The following is a 20,719-nucleotide window of genomic DNA, read 5'->3' on the forward strand; positions in this document are numbered from 1 at the left end:
GGAGGATTCAAGGGCTGCGGCAGCCGGGCCGGGGCGCAGGCCGTGCGCAGGGGGAGGGCGGCTCAGGTGCTCAGGCACCAGGCCGTCCCGTGACTCGCACCTGCCGACTGATCTGACGCTTGATAAAACCGCGGCTGCCTACGTGATTGTACGGACAGCGAAATTTGAATATTAAACTATTCGACAGAATTGCCGGCGAGCCCGACTCTTCTTGTCAGTTGAGCGGGCGGGACTAGTCCCGAGAGTCGTGGGTGTTTAACCCGGGGGACAGCGTGCCACAGGCGTGAGACCATCGGGCAGGACGGCACCCGGGGGGGCTTTGTGAGAACGCACCGGCTTGTGCCGGAGTGTCACCGCCATCCCAGCCCTTCACCCCAAATACCTGGAGCCGAAATGGCCTCTGGCGTATCGCCAGGAAACAGGTGGAGAAAGGGTACACTCCAGGCAGTTCTGGAATTCTTTATTAGGGCGAACCCAAGGGTCACTGGTAATTAGCACAATGCAACAGAAAAGAGGAAGCTGCGGCTTAAACAAAGTAAAAGACACCTAAGACTCGGGTCTGGTTACAAGCCTAAAAAAGCACCCAGTCGGTGAGATTTGCTAAGAAACCCCTGTGATCTGGGTGCTCTCTGCGAAGCCCCGGGCCTGCAGTGCCACACGAAGGGCAGTCTGTTCATGAAAATAGCGACTGCGTGTCTGCCGTAAAGTACAACGTGCTGGGGGGGGGAGGGGAGGGCAGGGTCACAGCTGCGCCCAACCCCCACTGCGGGCTCCTCTCTCACCAGCGCTGGGGTGGGTGGCACTGATTCGGTGCTTTGGGGAAGGGGAGGGGCAGCCACTGAGATAGGAAAGTAACGGCCAGCGGCCCCAGTTAACCGGGGGCCGAAATATTCGTGGTCAGGCCTTCAGGTCGCTCTGGGCCAAGCGAGGCTCACGCCACAGGCTCCCGTGGCCGACTCAGCGCCTCGCACATCCAGTGAAAGGAAATCCCCTCCGCGCCATTAAAGCTCCCGCCAAGAAGGGTACATCTGGATAAACCAAATCATCCACACAGACGCACGTGCGTCTCGCTATCCCACACTCTACCTACGTCTACATCTCGTATGGATTTCTTGGATTTGAGGTCTTTATTCATACTCAGTAATTCACGTGAGAATGTACCTACGTGTCTACTTCCCACAGCACTAAGAGATATGCCGCATTCACTGGTGGGTGGTGGCCTGAACTTCCCGGAACCCTCTCCTGTGGCCGCGTAGCTTTATGAGAATGTCCTCTTGTGCTATCCTGCCAATATGCCAACTTACTCCTATTGTGTTTTTCATAAACCAAGGAAAACAGGGTTTTCTTTAAAAAGTTAGATGTTTTCTCTTATTAATCCTGTATCGTATTTACAGCTGAGGAAAAACCGTTTTAACTGAAGTGTAAAATGATTAACGTGGCCAATGATACAGTCCACTGAGAGCTTACAGAAGACGCGCACCGGACAGACACGTCATCGATAAAACGGGCCCTCAGGAAAAGTCCTCGGAGAGCAGGCCTAGCGCGTCCCCGCACCCTCCACGGAGATCTGGTTGAGAAAAGGCCGGATCTAGAAATGTACCGTCGGGAAAGAAGCAAACCGCACGTGTGCGTGACGTGGTGCGCGTGACGGACGCGGGCTCCACGCGCAGGAGCTTCAATCCAAATCTCGAACTCGACGGCAGATTTCCTCCGTGAAGTCTGAGCACTTGGCGTTGCCTCCTAGATCTTTCGTTAGGCTCTGAGAAAAGAAGAACAGCCAAGATAAGAATGGATCCACACCCGAAACAAAGGCAGGATGCTTTTCGGAGAGCCCCCGGGGAGATGTGGGCCCAGCCAATCTGGCTCCTGCTGGAGAGGGAGGCCCCCACCCTGGAGGACCAAGGCCCAGCTCAGGGCGCCCTGAGGAGGACACAACAGGGTCTCGACAAAAGGAGGCAGGGAGGCTTTCCAAAACGTCCCCTCTATCCCAACAGAGCACGTGGGAAAACACTTGGTTCCGTTGGGGAGGAAACGCTGTCTAGAAAAATGAGCCGACTTGACCCAGATCGTACACTGACCACGGGACCCGAGGCCTAACTGACCGTGGCTCCCAGGCCACGGCTCTTCTGCCCGGGCGTCTCCGCGTCAGCACTCCCCGACCCTTCCCCGACCTGACACGCGGCTCCCCCCACGGAAAACGCACAGGCAGCGGACGCAACGCCGGGGGACGCGTCTGACACGGCCCGAGCACGGGCGACCGCCGATACCTTCCCATCCTTAATTGTGGCAAAACACGCAGCCTCGACCCTGGCGGCGTGGTCGGAGAGTCCCATGTGGCGCAGCATCATCACGGCGCTGAGCAGGAGGGCCGTGGGGTTGGCCATGTCCTTGCCCGCGATGTCCGGGGCGGTGCCGTGAACCTGCCCATGGGAATGGAAGCAGAGTCAGGGGGCGCCCCCGCAGACAGCACTCCCCTGGGGACGCGGGGCCCGGCCACCTTTCCTCACCGACGAGGGGCATCGCTGAATGGCCACCGTGCCCTTCAGCAGACGCGGGTCTGAGAAGGCAAGTGTCAGGAAAAGAAAGAGCCAGAGTAAGGGGGAGAAAGTGCAAACGTAGGGACTGACCACCATGCCCAGCTCTCGGGAAGATGCTCTGAGGGAGGACGCCCAATAAGTAACACGGACACACAATAAAGAGGGAAGCGAACGAATAAACCAGGCTCACATGACAAACCTACACAAAGCATCGGTTTCTTTCGACACCAGGGAAAACCCAGCACTTGGAACCTATCTACACGGCCAACCCGCCAGGGGCTCCCGGGCCGTTCGGGTGAGTCCCGCCTCAGGCCTCACCAGGGTCTTACCGACTCGAAGATGGCGACCCCGTCGGCTCCAATGTTGCCACTTGGTGTCACACCAAGACCGCCAATCAATCCCGCGCACAGGTCACTGGGGGCGGAAAAGCATTTTGAGGGTGTTCTGAAAAGTGAAGCTTCTCACCCAGCACCCGGACTTTGGTTTTTAACTACCACCCTCCACCAAAGGGCACGGGGTTCCTCGGAGAAATGGCCAATCCCGGACCGCAGTGAGAAGGTCCAGGATAAGCCCGCGGCATCCTGCTGCACCGGAAAGCAAATGGTGGGCCGCGTCCAGAGGCCACAGCTCACAGGGACCCGCAGCGGCCAGGATGGGGTGACCCGAGCACCAATACGACGATGGCTGTGGTGGTCCCGCCCACGGTGACGTCCATGCGTCCAAACGGAGAAGTACGTACGCAAAGAAACAAGCTTATGCGCACACAACGCCAACCAAAAGGCCCTTTCTCCTGCTTACCCTCTTCCACCAAATCCTGCACTCACATCACGAGCGAGACTCAGGGGGAAACAAACGTGGTATTTTTCAAAGACAGACCACCGCTGCTGTACCTCCAGCCCCTCCTGCAGGACCCACTTGGAGGGGGGCCCAGTCGTTGGGGCTGGACACTTTGGGGCTCTAAATCGAGGCTTCCCGAAACTTCCAGCTAGTTACTTAAGGTTCTCTGAGCCTCAGCTGCCTTATTTATAAATGGAGGCAAAATCTATTCTATGGAATTGTCAGGATTAAATGATATAATGGGATAAAAGAACTTAGCAGTGACTTTTAGTCAAAAGTTAGTTGTTGTCCCTCTAGGTTTAGCACTTCTGTGAGAAATGTGTTGAAACTCCTAAGGCCCAAGTGAAGGAGCTAGAAACGTAGGAGTGACGGCCAACTTTGTGGGGGGGCGGGGGGCGGGCAGCGAGGGCAGCCGGGGAACGATAACGTCGGTGTGGTCAACCGTCAGCACCTGGGGGCTGTGGGTGCCGGCACACAGGAAGTCCCTGTACCTTCCGGCAACCTTTCTGTAAGTCTGAAATTGTGTCAAGTGTCACAAAAATTCTGAACAAATGACCACTCACTAGGTGGCTATACATGACAACACACTGAAATCACTCAACAGATAAAACATCTCAAAACGGGAAAAGGGACTAATCATTAGGGAACAACAGCCCAGAGCCGATTTGGCAAAGAAACGAATGACCCACCCAATGTGTAATCGCTGACACGGCCGCCTGAGTCACGAGGACCCGTATAACACACGCTGTGGTTCATGACACCTGACTGAGACTCTGTAAGCCACGTTTACTTTAGGACATTTATAAATAAACTACAGGCCGAAAAGGTGTAGTCGGACTCACCTGAGGATGTCTCCATACAAATTCGGCATAACGAGAACGTCAAACTGGGACGGGTCTTGGACCATCTGCGAGGAATGCGTCGGTGTGTTTAGCGATCAAAGCCACGGCCCGCGCACGGGACGCACCGCAGAAGGCAGCAGGCAAGGAAGCGGGTGTACTTACGTTCAGACACACCGTATCAAGGTACATCTCGTTAAATTTAATATCTTTACAGTTTTCAGCAACTTCCCTGCATTTTTGCAGGAAAAGCCCATCTGACATCCGCCTGCATTTAATTAAATAAAAACTGTTGAAGGAAAGACTTGCAGAAAGAAAAGGATCAGCTCAAAGAAGGTCAACAAACGTTAGTTCCAGAAGCCCAGATGTCCAATTTCAATTATAGTAAAATTGTTTTTCAGGCAGTTAATAAGACACAAACTGAAAATGTCTGGGGATGTTTCCGGAAGCACAAAAGGATACAAATATAAAATAGTTTGGTCATAATAAAGACTATTATTTTTTAATAGTCTTGTCTAGCAAGAATTAAGAAATGTGTATTAATAAAGTGTTACAATTGCTTTAAAAGACTAACTCGTCGGATCATTTAGTTGGTTTTACTACCGTACATGCATGCTCAACACCTCCCCGTGCGCCCTGGGGAAACTGCTTCTGCGCACACCCGCCTGGCCTTAAGCGGAGTGGGGGAGGGGCTCGCCCGTGAGGGGAAGCCGAGGGAAGCCCCGGGCGCTCGGTCACCGCAGAAACGCTCCCGATTCTGCCTGGACATCAGCGCCCCTGCCCTGTGACTCGCAGCCTCGGCGGAACAGCCACAGCGTCTGGGGATCCCGTCTCCAGCGTCTCTGACAATTCTCAGGCCCGCCTTATACCCCGGATCCTGAGCTCCTGCCCCCCAATCTGCTCCACAACCGGGAGAAGGAAGGAGAGCCGGGTCACCGCTCCCTGCACACAGCGAGCGGGGCTCTGCCCGGCCCCGGACTCACATGATGTTGGCCTTGTGCACGGCGGTGACGTTGCTGCGGTGATTGTTGCGGGCGTACGCAAAGGCGAACTCGGCGATGCGCCGGCTGGCCTCCTCGGTGATGAGCTTGATACTCTGCACAACCCCATCCACGATCTGAGGGAGAGGGGGTCTTGCCTCACCGGAACGGCCGCGCTAGGCCGCTGGCAGCGAGGGGGCACCACCACTGGGGGCGTGCTCACACAGTGCCAGCTGCCACGGCTCGCGTCGCGCACGTGGGGTGTCGCCGGGGCCAATAACAACGACCCCGGCCCTACGAGGTAGGTAGAATAAGGCCCACTGCACAGATGAGGAAGACAGGTGCAGAGATGGCCCCGGGCCCCAGGACCCGCCTGTGAAGCTGAGGATTGTCCTGAAACAGAGGACACCCCCCGCCCCCCCTCCTGCTGCCAGGCAAGGCGGGGCCAAGGCAACCGCCCTCGCCTCCTGGGGGTCAAGGTGAGCCGTCTCTGCCAGGTGTTCTCAACAACTGGGGGTCTGAACAACTGTCCCAAGAGCACAGAGAGCAACCCCAGTAAGAATTTAAGTGTGGAAGGAACATACCACATGCTCAATGCCACTGTATTCTCCTTCTGTGTTCTCTCGGATGGTGACAATGTTTACGTCGGTGTAAGGGGTTTTATAGCCCTCGATGGACACACACGGCCGCACGTTTGCATAAAGGTCAAAGGTCTTACGCAGCAATAAATTCATAGATGGGTGACCAGCTGCTATTGGGGTCTTTAAAGGGCCTGTGATAAAGAAGAGAACCCACATGACAAGAGGGTACATTCGGGGGTGTTTCTTCTTTTTGTTCTTTTTTTTTTTTTTAAGAATTTACTTCCAAGTAATCTCCACACGGAACACGGGGCCCGGACCCACAACCCTGAGATCAAGAGTCGCACGCTCCACGAACCGAGCCAGCGGGCACACTTGCTTCCTTCTAAACACAAGTACCTCACGATTACTGGAAATTCCAGTTTTCCTTTGTTTTACTTTTCGGTCGCAGCTCAGCTAGGGTCCTTCCTTCGGGGGAGAAGTAGCCGTGCGGTCGGTCTAACGTGCGTGCCCACGAACAAAGGGGCACTTTCACAACGAGCAAGGGTCACCCACTAACTCCCCCGGGCTACTCCGGAGAAGGCATCTGTCTCTAGCTTTACCCTCTACTCCGGTGAAGGAGGAAGATCCGCACGGAAGCTTCCGGGAACATCGCTGTGCGCCCGCTGGTGGAGGACCAGGCTCCAGTGTGTGACCCTCGCCACCACCCGGGAGGTGACATCGCCCTTGCTGTCAGTTAAAAGTGAGCAGGAAAACCACAACCAAGAGAAAGAAACTTGCCGGAGCCTCCCGGCGGTCAGTGGCAGACAAGAGATCGCAACTTGGATCTGTCTGGACTGAATGCCTGGGCCGAACGGGCGTCTGGCACACGCCAGTGTTTTGAACCATGACCTGAAGCGCATGCTACTTAGAATAGCACCGAAAACATGCGAAGTGTGCACGAGATAAATCCAGGTGCAGATAAACACATACTTCCATTTGGCACTGGCCAGTAACACCTTCGTGTTTTTCCTGGGGAGAAATACGTCCCCGGATGAAAACCACGGCCTGTCACTGTAAGTTGCTTCGTGTGGTGACAACAGAACGTGGAGAAGGCGTCACTACGATGAGCGCCTGAAACCAGTATCACGTTGTGTCGGCTGTGCTCCGGCAAAAAATTTTTGAAAGAGGAAGTAATAAGTAAATTGCTTCAAAAAGGGTGGCTTCACTTGAACACGGTCAGGCCGTATTTCGCTTACATGCATAAACTTTCAAAAACGTAACCGCTGTAGCAGAAAGCCACAGTCGCCATCGGATCCAGTACCTTTCAAGCCCATCTTGTTCTTATCCATGGACTCTTTGGCTTCTGGAGGGATCATCCACTTTCCTCCGGGTCCCTGGATGGCGGTGACATTCCGCTCCTCCCACTGAATGGGCGCCTAGAGGCGGCACAGAGCACAGGAAGCTGCAGAGTGGGACTCACACGACACTGGTTACAAACTGCTTCACCTGCCGGTGCAGCCGGTGGAAACGTACAATAAAGGTCCGGAAAGTTCCTGACACGCGGGAAGAGAGGTCATTCTCCGCGCTGCCCTGTCCGGTCCACACCTCACTGACACCTGCCCACTTATGTGTTTTCAATACTCTTAACGCGGCTAAAATTAGAACATCACAAGGAGCCGAGAAACATGGTCCGCGGAAACACGACACGGTCCCGACACACGGACGAACCTAGCGGTCCTTGTGCTGAGTGAAGGAAGCCAACAGAAGACGGCATGAGATTCTATTCCTGCGAAATGTCCAGAAGAGACACATGTAGGGACAGAAAGTAGCCGGGTAGCCGCCTGGGGCCGGCCGTGGGAGGCGAGGGGGCGGACGGTGGGGGAGGGCAGTGACTGCTAATGAGCCCAGGGTTTCTTTTGGGTGGTGACGGTGCTCTAAAGTTAGACACGGGCCTGGGCTCGTGTGCGCCTCGCCACTGGCTTGGACCGCACACAGCAAATGGGGGAACTGTGCGGTTCCTTGGGGACTCTGCCACCAGGCGAGCTCCATCTCCTCTGTGGGGGGCGTGCTTCGGGGAGCAGGGTATGGACGGTTCAGACCTGCCCCCGTCCTCCCCCTGCACGTGACGGCACCTGGCAGCTGTAACTGCCCTAACTGAGCATCGTGTCAAGTAAAGCCCAACGTCCGCTACCCCCGAACGAAAGCATTTTAAAATATCTACCTGTGCGGAAGGCTGGGCTGCTAGAATAATCACACCTCATGCTGGATGGTGACACCACATCAGAAATTTGTTTTCATCTCTGAAAATCTCCTACACAGTGTTTTGCAAAATTGGTTCTATTCTTCTCGGCGGGAGGGCACATACTGAGGAGACAGGTGACCTGGCAGGGCTCAGGGACCCACGCGCACGGCCGCTCGACACCGGCCTCTTGGCGGACGGCGGAGCCGGCGCACGGGCTTGCCGTCCCCAGCACGAATGCTGCTGACGTCGGTGTTGTGGCGATGGCCGCACGCCTTCCCGCGTCGCCAGATGGGACGGCTGATCCCGAGGCCACGGACTCCGGCCGGCTAAGACAAGTATTCTGCGAGCATTAGCAAAGGTCGTTTTCAAGCGCGCTTACCTTGGCAGCATCAAAAATCTTCATAACGGCCGCCGAGATCTCTGGGCCGATGCCATCCCCGGGAATTAAAGTTACCGTCTGAACCTGAGTGGAAGAGACCGCCAGAGAAGACAGGAAGAATCAATTTTTGGCGGTCTGGAAAAGAGTATCCCCGACAAAGAAATCAGCTTACGGGGGCCGGGGGGGTGTCTCAAGAAGACCCAAAGGCCTTCATGAAAATAGGGGTGCCTCCCAAGAGCTCGCCGGAACGGAGGCAAGAGTCAAGAGACTCAATTCTACTCTTTACCTGAGTTCGGAGGCTTTAAAAAAACTGAGGTGATGCTCTAGAGAAAACAAAAATAAATCACAGAGTAGACCTCCTAATTCGTATTTTTTTTCCAGACAAGCTACAAAGAGCCCAATTAATTCAAGTCTGTGAAAGCAGAGAGAACAAAAATTTCAACCATGTTCTCTCGCTGAAATTCAGAGAGTTTCTCAGGAAGGCAACCGCTCTCCTCTCCACTGGGATCCTGGAAAGTTAGGTTTCTCACACAGTTTGCTCAGTCTTAAAAACACTTCAGACACATTTCCAGAACACTGCTGGGGTCTGTTTCGGAACTCAGAGAAAATCAGACTTCCAGTCACAAGGGGATCCCCGCTTCTCTGAGCTCCTCTGTGAAGCCGGCTCCTCGAGGACAAATGTCACCTAACTGAGCTCAGCGCTTGTCTGTCACCTGTAAGAACAGCACACGTGCTCATACCGGCAAAGTCTGAGTTAGACGCAGAGGGACACGAGTGTCTATAATGTGACACCAATGGTTTACTTCAAAGGCTTCAAACAGTCAAGCCAGCATTTCAAACACAGAAACAAAAACGCGTAAAGGGAAATGATGACAGGATTTCAACGAGTTAAGGTAATATTCAGACCCTCTCTCCCTGTTTGGAGACCCTACATGTCATTAGGTGGGGCCTTTCTCTTGCCTGGGGGTCTGGCCCGGGCGACGGTCCCCGGTCTGTTCCAGGTCTAGTCGTCTGTGCCACCTTGTTTCAAATCACTGATTCGAGTTTCCCTGCTCTTTTGCCTCCCACTGCAACTCACTGAGCGCGTGGACCGTTTCTCAATTTTTCTGTGTTACTGAAGAAATCTTCTAAAAACTTAGTTCCTCTTCTTGTTTCTTTCAAATATAAACCCCTCCCCACCAGGCTAATATTTTTTACACGTGGACGGCCTGAAAATAAATAATAGCAGAGAGCAATGATCTTCTCACTAGCTTTCAGAAAACGTTTGAAATGCCAGCTTGGCTGTCCGTGAGCTAGAAGCGCAAGCCTCATTCTGTGTCTTTGCACACGCAGAGCCAAAAGAACCTTCTGGCTTCTTGTTCCTGTTCTCCCAACATGTAATCGTAAGTGTCACCAGGCCACCAGAAGAAATCTGCGTCTCTTCCACGGACCAGAGAGCGACCGGAGCGAAAAGGTACGAGGACCTAATGAACCCTCACAGAGCAAGACGTGATATGGGAGTACAGGAATTGTGAAATCCAAATCAGATTCTGTAGCAAGGGGTAAAATAAAACCAAATAGGAACTCACTGACCCACAGTCTTAGAAGGCTCTAAAAACGTGGTATCAGCCTTTAAAGCGCCGAGTTCTAACGCCGGGGATTCTAAAAGCGGCAGGTTTAATGAGAAATAGATGATCCACTAACACGATCCTCTCTGAAGGCCGAGGAGGGGAGCGTGAGCCCACGGGGCTCACAGATGTGTGAGCTGCTCCTCGTTAGTGGCCCATCTACCGTGTTCAGGGAAGCCCACAAAATAAAGATGCAAAGCAGGTTTTGAAGCTTCTCAACAATTTTCTCTCAACTTGCACTAGTTTTGAAAAAAAACCTGTCTTACAAAAATGAGATTGTGAAAGTAACAGGTTCAAGGGCCATTTCAATTTTTAACAAGACTCCTTTAAGATACTAACGTGACAGGCTTACGAAGCCAGCTGTGATGTCATTCTTTTAAATGTGCAAGTGACCTGATGCATTCGTGCGTGCAAGCCAGTGATTTAAATATCCGGGAGAAGTATGGCAAATCGTCCCTAATTTGAAGTAAACAGAGACAAGAGACTGTATGATAAACATGTTAGAGCATCTTTCTTGAGAAACTTCTAAAAGGAAAAAACGAAAGATGTAATCGTACTCACACCACCAGCGAACCCTCGGGTCACCTGTTTCTGGTTGTGCAGCGCCCCCAGCAGCCGAGAGACCTACGCCAACATCAACAAAGAAACGTCACTCACAGAACTAAACCACTCGAAGCGAGAGGCACAGCCCGGGCCATTTCCGAGGGCTGACAATGTTACAAGTTTGCACGCACGTATTCAGGAACTTCTGAGGAGTAGTTTTCTCATGTATTAGCTCAATGTGACAAGCCACCTCCGATCTGAAAAGCTAACTGTTCAGTTTACCTTCGCTTTGAAAATTTAAGTACTGAATACTTTCAACGTGGATTTGATGCATATGAGTTGTCAAAAAGTGTTCAAGGTGGACTGAGACCATATACCTTTTTAACTCAAACACTGCATTTTTCTCAGATGATCTGGAAGGTTTTATGTCAACATTCTCGACTACTGCTTCAAGGTGGGGGTACCACATAATCGTATCACTAATTTTAGAGCTGGAGGAGTCCTTAAAAACTCCAGAGCCCAGTCACTCATCACACAGGTGGAGACATTGGTGTCTAAAGGGTCAGGATTTGCCTAAGGCCACAGAGTGACCAGAGACCAGAATTCAGGTCTCCTGACTCCCAGTCCAGTGCTCCTTTAATTACACATTATGCCTATTCTTCTCCCAGGAATATTTAGTATTTACTCTTTATAATAACAAAAAATCTAACAAAGTTGACTTGATACTTGGGTCATACAGAATGAAGCTTTTAAATAAGTTACTTATTTTTTCTCACAACACAGGTAACATGGTCATTACTGTTAATTGCCGGGAAAGGGACACAAAAAAAGAAAAGTCACCTACCAACGCCACTAGCCCAAGATGGTACCACTGGTGTACTGTTTTCCACTTAACACTATTAGACACCAGGAACAGAAACTTTTTTTTTTAATTTTTTTTTTTTTAACATTTATTTATTTTTGAGACAGAGAGAGAGCGTGAACAGGGGAGGGGCATAGAGAGAGGGAGACACAGAATCCGAAACAGGCTCCAGGCTCTGAGCTGTCAGCACAGAGCCTGACGCGGGGCTCGAACTCACAGACCGTGAGATCATGACCTGAGCCGAAGTCGGACGCTTAACCGACTGAGCCACCCAGGCGCCCCAGGAACAGAAACTTTAAAAGGTCATTTTGAGCTTTAATAACTCAGTCACTGAACACTGGGACAAAGTCCTACTACGTTAGCATAAACAGAATACAATCAAAGAAATTGAGTACATCAACCAAAGCTACCAAAAGCCGTTAGAAGTTTTCGAGGTAACTTTTTTTCACGCTGGATACATAAGTGAAGACACATCTGTTACGTCCTGTCTTAGTGTTTCCTTTTGGGGTCACTTCCCAGGAGGCCCGAACCTTTGCTGTGATACTGGCATCTACTAACGAGACGCCAACCAACAGCCAAGAAGGTATGAACGAGCGGTATTCTCCCACCCGGCGTCCACGGTCATGTGCCTGCTCTGAAAATACAAGATGGGGCCAGATCCAAAGAGCACTCGATGCCAAAACCACTGGCAAAAACGTTAATCCTGGAACATGATTCACCCGCGGACAGATGGCTGCTGGAAGACAGATCTGCCCGAGTGCTTCCCCTCCCCACCCCTCCCCACCCCAGAAAGAGGGGAAGGACATCCATCCGGAACAGGCCCCGTCTCCGTGACCAAGACCCAGCTTCAGATGTGAATCCACAAGCACCTTGGGATCCCCAGAGCCCAGGGCAGCTGGGGGCTCACAGTAGGTGCTCAATGAATATTTTTTGGAAAAACAAAAGCCTGCTTCAATCACCTCTCTGTCGGCCAAGTTCTCACCCCGCAAACGCCTCTAATACTTGCAACCAGTCCGGTCGGCGTCTGTCACCTGTCCTATGTGATCTTAGAATAAGGCAGGATTCGTCCAAGTCATTAAAACGACCCAGAACTCTAAGCAAGATGTTTTTCGAGCACAGGCTGGCTTGTACTTTACAATCTACGTGCATATATGTTAGTTTCTACAGAACCTGGAGAGAGAGGTGTCAGTGGCCCTTTGCAGATAAGGAGCCTGAGGCCGGGACCTCCGGTCCTTCTCCTGTCACAGCCCCTCACCTGCTGTCACCTTCCTGCCCAACTCAGACATACAAATACAGTGCGGGGCGCACGGCTGGTACTCTCTCAGTAAGTGTCTGCTGCAGGGAACTGGCTGCTTGTAATCAGAGCATGTTAGAACCAGAAAGGTCTTTAGAAACCTAGTATTTTCTCTAAATCGAGGCTTTTTTAGGAAAAAAAAAAACAATTTAAGTTGAAATCACTTTTTTCAAATAAAGCCTTCAATGGAACCCCAATAAAGGAACTGCTCTGATTGAAGCCGCCACTAGCTCAGCGTCTCCCACGTCCCGGGGCGTCGGTCCAACCCCCAAGGGAAGAACCCGGTTCTTCCCGGGCCGCACAGAGGTCAAAGGCCTCACAGCCAGTCGACGTCAGAGGGGGACATCTTCTTTCACGCTGGGCCCCACACTCTGGGCAAAGCGCACTTACCCGCACATCCCTCACCAGGTGGGCTGCTCAGTCCACCGTCTGAAGGCGTGGTGAACCCACCAAACAGGAATCAGGTGGTAAGTGGGGCGACAGGGGCACGAAAGCCACTCCACCTTCTGGAGCAAGTGTGGCCTAACAGTCACCGTCACACACACAGGCCCAGGTCTGAAGAGGCTAACCAAGCAGATCCGCCGTCTGCTCGCGAGGGCAAGCTGAAAGCTTCAGATCTGTGTGCTGCTGCTTTCACACCATTTAACCTCCACAACTCGGGGAGCAAGCATAGGTGTTTCACAGATGGGTGCACACACGACCAGGGGCGTTAAGTCATCTGCTCAAGGTCATACAGCCAATCAGCAGCACGGCCCGAATTCGAACCTAAGACTCTGGTGTAGGCGGCGGGGAACGAGGCAGCGAGGCCCCTGGGGCCGCCCGCAGCTCCGACACCGACTCCCGCGTGACCTTGAGCGGCAGCATCCGCAGGCGCAGGCTGGCTCCGCCGGGGAACCGGGGAACTGCGGGGAGCCCCTGAAGCCCCTCCCGGCTCCGGCTCCGGCTCCGGCCCCGAGCTGCCAAGGGCACCACAGCTCTCGAGGTCGCGGCTTTCTCCCCAACATCAGCGGCGGGGGGCTCGGACGGGGACTCCCGCGTGCAGGGGCCCCGCGCCCTCCGAAGGGAGCACCGCATGCTCCCGCGAGCCCCGCGCCCACACCCCGGCCCCGCCGGCCGCGCTCGAGCCTCCCCGGGCTCGATGCCAGGCCCAGCCCGGCCCCGGCGCGGCGCTCGCGGGGGCACCCGGGCCCAGCCGTGACCTTGGCCGGCCCCGCCTCAGGTGCGACCGTCCGGGCTCAAGGCTGCCCGCACCGTCCACGCCGGTCGAGGCCCCGGCGCCCGCACCGTTCCCGCCCGGCCCGCCGCCCGCCGCCGCACACCGGCCCGCCCGGCGCTCACCTTGGAGATCCACGCGGGCCCAGCCATCGCGACCCTCCTCGCGCCGCGACGACAGCAGCGGCAGCAGTGCGCAACCGCGCAATACGGCCCGGGGCCCCGCCCCCGAGTGACCACGCCCCCCCGGTCCCCGTCCCGCCCCCTGCCGGCTCCGCTGGCCAATCGCCTGGCTGACCTCGCGGTGACGCGCGGAGGGGCGACCCGGAAGCCACCCAGCGCGCGTCTCCAGGAAGGCCCCACCCTCTCCTCGCGGCCGCCGGCGTCGGAATCCGTTGGAGCTCTGCGCCTCCGACTGCCGGCGTCCAGGTCTGGTGGGCGGTGGGCTCCCTGCTGCGGGCGCCCGCGCCTCCCCGAGACTCGCAGGCTCAGGCTACGGCTTCTCTCGCGGAGTTTGCAGTCTCGCGCAGGTAGATGGGACGGCTCACTCGTTCCACAAATGCTTATTGTGTGCCGGCTTCATCGACGGGTAACCCACGTAGTGAGCGCAGACGGCTGCACGGCCGCCGCCGCGGTCCTGTCCAACGCGCGGGTGTTGCGGGCCTGCGCTCAGCCCGCCCGCGCGCTTCGGGCCTCGCGGGGACGCGCCGGGAAGCGGCGGCGCCAGGAGGTCCGCGAGGCGAACCCGGGGACCCGGCTCCAGCCCATCACGCCGGAACCGACCCCTCTTGGCCGCCCTCGCCTCACTTTGCGGGGGGCCGCGGCCGGGGTCACTTACACGAGACCTCCCCTCCCTGCCCTGCCAGGGCTCAGTCCGGAGGGGAGCCGCCCCCGCGCCCAGAGAGGTGATGAATCGGGGCGGGGGGGCGGGGGGCGGGAATGACGCCAAAGGCCTCGGGGATAAAATAATCTGCAGCTACGTCTGTGGCCTGGTCAGGGCAGAGGGATTTCGCCAACCTCCCGCCGGCCCTTCCTGTCCTCTGACCTGGCAGTCCTGCCCTGAAGAGTTCACAGACCCTCGCCTCCATCCCCACCCTGCCCTGCCCCCCCCCCCCCCCCCCCCCCCCCCCCCCCCCCCCCCGCTCAGGTGCGACCTGACCACCCTTCCTCCCCACAGTCCGCCCTCAAGCACAGCTGCATCCAGGGACCAGCCTGGCTCCCCAGCCCCTGGCTCCCCCTCGCAGTCACCACTCACCGCTATTTTGAGCCATAGTGTCCCGCCACTCCTTCCAGCCCCACTGTCCTGGAGCACCAGCCAAGTAGGACTGCTGGCCAGCCCCCAAATGCTTCCCATGGTTTACTTGCCCCATGCTCATGTCATTCTGACTGTCCGACTGCCCTTTTGCCCCCATTTCCACCTGCTGAAATTCCAGCCACTTGTTAAGACAGCTCGGATGTTGGTTCCTTTGGGAAGCACCCACTACCTGCCCACCTATCCCTCTCCCTACTCAGGACCCCCACCCCCCACCCCAGCGCCAACACTTGGTTCCCACCTCCCCGCTCCTGGGGACCTTATGGCATTCTCTCCTGCTACGTGTCTTTGAGAAGATCTTCCTCAAGCCCAGAGAGGATCTCTCATGGCTTTGCTTCCGGAACAGAAAACAGCACATCCAGCTGCTCAGTGACTTTGAGACAAAGATTGGAGGACTTTCTCCAATCCATATCCAATCTTCACATCAACCCCATGAGGAAACCGAGGCACAGCGAGTAGCAGTGATGGCGGCATTACACTGGGACGCCTGATTACTGAGACAGTTCTCCTAACCGCTAAGTTTCTGTGAGGGGCCATGCAGTTCAACAACGGCTTCCCAAGAGAAGTCCTATCAGGTGCTGGGTGAGGACGAGTAATGAATACGCCCAGGCCTACCCTCCAAGTCTAGTGAGGGAGAAACACAGAAATTCAGTGACAGGTGCTTGAAGGGGTTTGGACCGGGTGGGGCTGGCTGGGGAAGATCCCGTCCTGGAGATGGTGTTTAAAGCAGTCCTTGAGGAGGTAAGATGTCAGCAGCCTGAGATGGGGTCCGAACGGACCGGTGCCATCAAAGACTTGGAGGCAGGAAAGCGTTGAATCCTCACAAGCTTAGGTTCTCAGACTGAAACAGCCCTCAGAGGTCGCCCGGTGCAGCCCCCATGGCAAGGTGCTCCCTGCTTCCCGAGCAGCTGGAGAGACGTCATCTGGGAGCCCCTCCCTCGATGGGCCACAGGTTCCAGAACTGCTCATAGACGTTCTGGCATTCCTCCAACATGCAGGCCAGTGTCCCCTGGACAAGCCCCTTTGTCCTGTGCTGGCATTTGGGAGCGCCCAGACGTGCCATCAGCAAGGCATGTTGGGACCAAGGTATGCTTGCCACTCAGGAGAAGGATCTGGAAGGTGTGTCCTTGTTTGTGACTACAGCACTACCCCGTCCAGGGGTGCTGTACTCTACAAAATGGTTTTAATCAAGGTGGTGGCCTTTAAATTAATAAATCAGCAAAATACATTATATTTATTCACATGCTAAATGCTTCTTTTTGCTTTTTTACAAAAGGAACACATTTTTTTCAGTAGAGTTTCCCTAATTTATTTTCCTGAATATTAGAACTTTAGTAAATAAATGGACAAGGGACCCGAACAATCCTTTCACAGCCAAAGAAACCAAGAAACTTTTAACCAACCTTAACCATAATCACGTACATGCAAAATTTTTGAAAGTTAGAAACTTCTTTGGCCCTTTTATTAGAAAGTATGGATAAAATGCTCATGTCCTCTACGGTCTAATTGGTGGTGAAACGGCTACACTCTGAGTTCTGGCTGGCTCCCAAATACTGTACCGCCACCACCTTTCTGGAAACAGTTCAGTGTGTCTCAAGACTTCTGTGTCTTCACTCTTTCACCTCGTACGTAAATCCATTCCTGAGAATCAGTCCCTCGAAAAACCCCACAAAGACAGATCCATCGGCACAAAGATACTCATTATAGGGTTGTCTATAATACTGTTAATTGAAAGAAAAGCAGTCTTAATGATTAACGAGGGAATGGTCGTGATTTAGGGTAAAGAATCGAGTGGAGCGCTGCACCGCCCTCAGAGGTGACCGTTGGGAAGACTCTTCGGCATCTTGGTAATTCTTTACGGTTCGATAGTCAGAAAAAATACGTCGAAACTGAACGTGTCTTCTGTGCTCCGTCACCTCTTTCTACGTGTGAGCGATGACGAGCGGGAACCAGCTCCCTCATTCAGCCTTCCTCTCCGTGAAATGCAGCTCCAGTCTCCCAGCTGCCCAGGTCAGAAGACCTGAGGGTCAGCTCTGTTTTTTGAGGTTGAGCTACAGGCAGATGCTCCCCGCCTTCCCAGGTCTAAGCCAGAGTCCTCTCTGGGCAGAACGAGGGCAATAGCATGCACGCTGGTCTCCCTGCTTCCCCCTGCCCCTCACAGTCCGTGTCCTGCCTTAGGGGTCCTGTTAAAGCAGGAGACAAATGCACCGTCCTCTGCTCAGAACAGCCAGCGACATCTGTCCCTTGGAGTAAAAGCCAGCGCTCTGACCATGGTGCCTCAGGCCCTAAGTAGTCTGCTCTTGCTTCCCGCCCCCCATGGCCCAGATGGGGGGTTTTCCCCACGACAGGCAACTCTGCAGCACCAGCTGGGTGTCCTACCGCGTAACTCGATTCTGACGCCATCTTTCCGGAGCTGTCCCATCCCGAGGACCAAGGGCTCAGTCCTGTAAGACTGTCCCCATGACAGCACTGGGTGCAGGTAGTCCCTCCCGCCTCTGACAGTCAGCTGCCAACACGACCTGCCCGCATTCCCCTCCTTGGGTCCGGTTCCTTTGCCAGAGTGGCCCCCCGAGCTCAGGGAAACTCTTCACCGGTGTATTAAGGGGTGCGCCGAAGGGTGCAGGTGAACAGCCAGATGCAGAGATACAGAGGGCGGGGTCTGGGAGGGTCCCGGGCACAGGAGCTTCCGTCCCTGTGGACTTGGTGTGTGTCACCCCCGGCGCATGGGCGTGTTCACCAATCCGGAAGCTCCCCAAGCCTCAGGCGTGTGCGACTCTTAGGGAGGTTTCATCGTGTAGGCATGATCAATGACTAACTCTGCTTCCAGCCTCTCTCTTCTCGAGAGGATGGGCAGGGGGTGGAAATTCGAAACTTCTGATCATGGCTGGACTTTTCTTTTGACCAGACCCCTCCAGGAGCCCACCCGGGGTCACCTCATTAGAACAAAGGACACTCCTATCCCTCACGAAGTTGCAAAGGTTTCTTTCGGGGGCCCTGTGTCAGGAAAGCGGGGGCTGGAAAACTACAGGCCACGGGTGAGCTCTGGCCCACGGCCTCCTCTAAGCTAAGGAGTTACGGAATTGCTTTCACACTTACACTTTTAAAAGTGTATAAAATCAACAAGTTCATAAAAATCGGTAACACTTTGTGAGACTTCAATTATATAAATTGGAGTCGCAGTGTCGCTAAGTAATGTCTTGCTGGAACACCGCCAAGCCCGTGTGTTTGGTGGCCGCATCCACAGTAGAGGGGAGTAGATGTACCAGAGGCCGTGGCTGTGGGGCCAGCAAAGCCTGAACTCTTTCCCATCTGGCCCAAACAGAAAAGGCTCACTGAACCATACAGTAATGATGCTCAGACATTTTGGTCTCAAGACTATTTCTCATTCTTAAAATTTGAGGACCCAAACTTTGGTAATACAGATTATTAATATTTATCGTATTAGAAGTTAAAGCTGCACATGACCCCCAATAGCTATTTTAAACACATGTTTTAAACAATTATAACAATAAACCCGCCATGTGCTAGCTTAGTGCACATATTTCTATGGAAAATAATATTTTTAAAGACGTAAACATTTAGTGAGAAGAGTGGCGTTGTTTCACATGTTGGCAAATGTCTTTAAAGCCTGGCTTAATTTAGCGGAAGGCCGCTGGATTCTCGTGTCTGCTGCTTTGTTCAGCCTGCTGCAGCACCGTGCATGAAACTTCTGGAGAATTCCACCGTGCACTTGTGAGAAGATGAGAGTGAAAACAGCGAACGATGTTTTACATTGTGGAAATAATAATGCCGACCTCACAGACCTTCTGTCAAGATCCCGGCGACCGTGCTTGGAGGGCAGCTGCCCGGAGGCGAGCAGACTTTCCCCAGAAGCCCACACTCCAGAGGCTCGTCCTCCAGTGCCTCTGCGGTGTGAAGCCATCCCAGCAGTGGAGGATCCTCTCATTAGCAAAATGGGTGGGCAAAGCGCCTGGCCTGGCTCAGACGGCGGTGCCCCAAGTGTGTTAGGTGCCGCCCACGGGCCTCTCCTCTCCCACGGACAGAGCGCGAGACTCCATGGGCTCTGGTCTTAAAGGACCACGTGGCCTCGGGGTCAGGCTGCTGAGCGAGGACACGGTGACCTGATCCCGAGTCGAAGGTTGTGTGGATCCTGATCCTTGAATACTGTTGCTTCCGCTTTGGACTGAGTCAGCGCCTGTTATGACACCTAAAAGGACAGGTATGCAGTCCACTGTGCTCACCGAGCAGGTTACGTAGCCGCTGAGGACCTCCTTGCTAATAGGTGACGGTCCACGGCGCAGAATTCAGCCTGAGACTTCTCGCGTCGCCTCAGCCGCCCCGCTCCCCAACAGCAAAGCTCCGCTCATCTGCCGCTCGCCACCGGAGCTGACTCAGATCCATGGCAAAACTGAGTCCGGTGGTGAGTGCCCTGCCCTGGTCATTTCCTGACAGATACACCACAGTGATCCCAGAGTGATGGGGATACAGTGCTACAGGTAGGGGCTCTGGCTGGAGCAGGCTGTGCTGAGGGGTGAGTACGGGTAGGGAAGGAGGGGGTCACGGATGTCCCCGAGGATTTTAAAAGGCACCTGGAAGGACAGTTTGCAGGAAGTCACCATCAGGTCGGTCCCGTTCTCAAGCACCTGGGAGCCTCCCACATCCAGAATGTCTTCTGGCAGAGGGTTCGGAACAGGCCCACTGGGGCCATTCGGGGAGAAGGTGGGCTCACCTCATTTGCCGTGCACTAAAGGGCTTGGTCTCTTGATCCTCCAGCGGGAAAACCTTCTCCACGTCAGAATATTTGGGGAGTTACTTGATTCATCGTGTGAACAGGCCCAGGAAATGCAGGCTTTTAAAGAATGTTGATTCGCTATTTACCAAGACCGTGTCCTAGACCCTGGGGATAGAGCCAGATAAGACGTGCTGCAGCCGTCCTGAACCCTGCCCCCTCCAAAAGACACAGCCCCAGGCTGTGTATGCATCCGTCCCAAAGTAGTAAGATCTATGTGCGAAATGCTGGAGATACGGGGAAATGAGGAGACAAACTGTCCAGTGCTAGGACTGAGTTAGATTAAATAGGCGGTTGCAGGGGTATGTGTATGAGATTGAGGTGGACCCAGTAACCGCTCCCAGAATATAAATTGCAGCTTGGGAGAGGCCAAGATGACAAGTGCTCTGTGCACAGAGATAAGACTTCCGGGAGGAATGAGGTTTGAATGGCCACTAAGATAGAGAAGCCGAGATAGTGGTAGCAGTTCCAGGAGGGGCCCTGAGGTGGGACAGCAAAGGCCGGGTCTGCGGGAGGCGTCTTCACCGTAGAAGACATCCCGCCCAGGCCTCGGGCCCGGGGGGCAGCTTCTCCGTCCCCGTCATAGAGGTCCCCTCAGTCTCCAAGTCGTAGAAGACTACTTGCAGACCAAGGACATTTCATCACAAAGAATGGCAACTAGTGCAGGAGGAAGGACAGGAAAGAGGGATAGAGATTCGTGTTTCACTGTGTAAGTTCACTCCTTGG

General features: G+C 54.3%; 1 protein-coding gene across 2 annotated transcripts; it reads right to left on the minus strand.

Annotated features, from left to right (window-relative positions):
- Positions 1–444: 444 nt before the first annotated feature.
- IDH3A (isocitrate dehydrogenase (NAD(+)) 3 catalytic subunit alpha) lies at positions 445–14,111 on the minus strand. Of its 2 annotated transcripts, none has more exons than XM_042987848.1 (11): positions 14,019–14,111; positions 10,567–10,605; positions 8,375–8,458; positions 7,075–7,189; positions 5,778–5,965; positions 5,197–5,330; positions 4,379–4,481; positions 4,217–4,281; positions 2,867–2,951; positions 2,268–2,420; positions 445–1,759 (listed from the first exon to the last, which is right to left on the minus strand). In XM_042987848.1, the coding sequence occupies exons 1-11, from the start codon at positions 14,043–14,045 to the stop codon at positions 1,676–1,678; spliced, it is 1,077 nt and encodes a 358-aa protein (XP_042843782.1). In that variant the 5' UTR covers positions 14,046–14,111; the 3' UTR covers positions 445–1,675. The 2 variants fall into 2 exon arrangements, with proteins under 2 accessions (XP_042843782.1, XP_042843781.1); XM_042987847.1 differs by having other exon boundaries at positions 10,543–10,605.
- Between the last annotated feature and the right edge of the window lie 6,608 nt (positions 14,112–20,719).

This window comes from Panthera tigris, chromosome B3, assembly GCF_018350195.1.
Source record: "Panthera tigris isolate Pti1 chromosome B3, P.tigris_Pti1_mat1.1, whole genome shotgun sequence".
In the NCBI taxonomy this organism is placed as follows: Eukaryota; Metazoa; Chordata; class Mammalia; order Carnivora; family Felidae; genus Panthera; species Panthera tigris.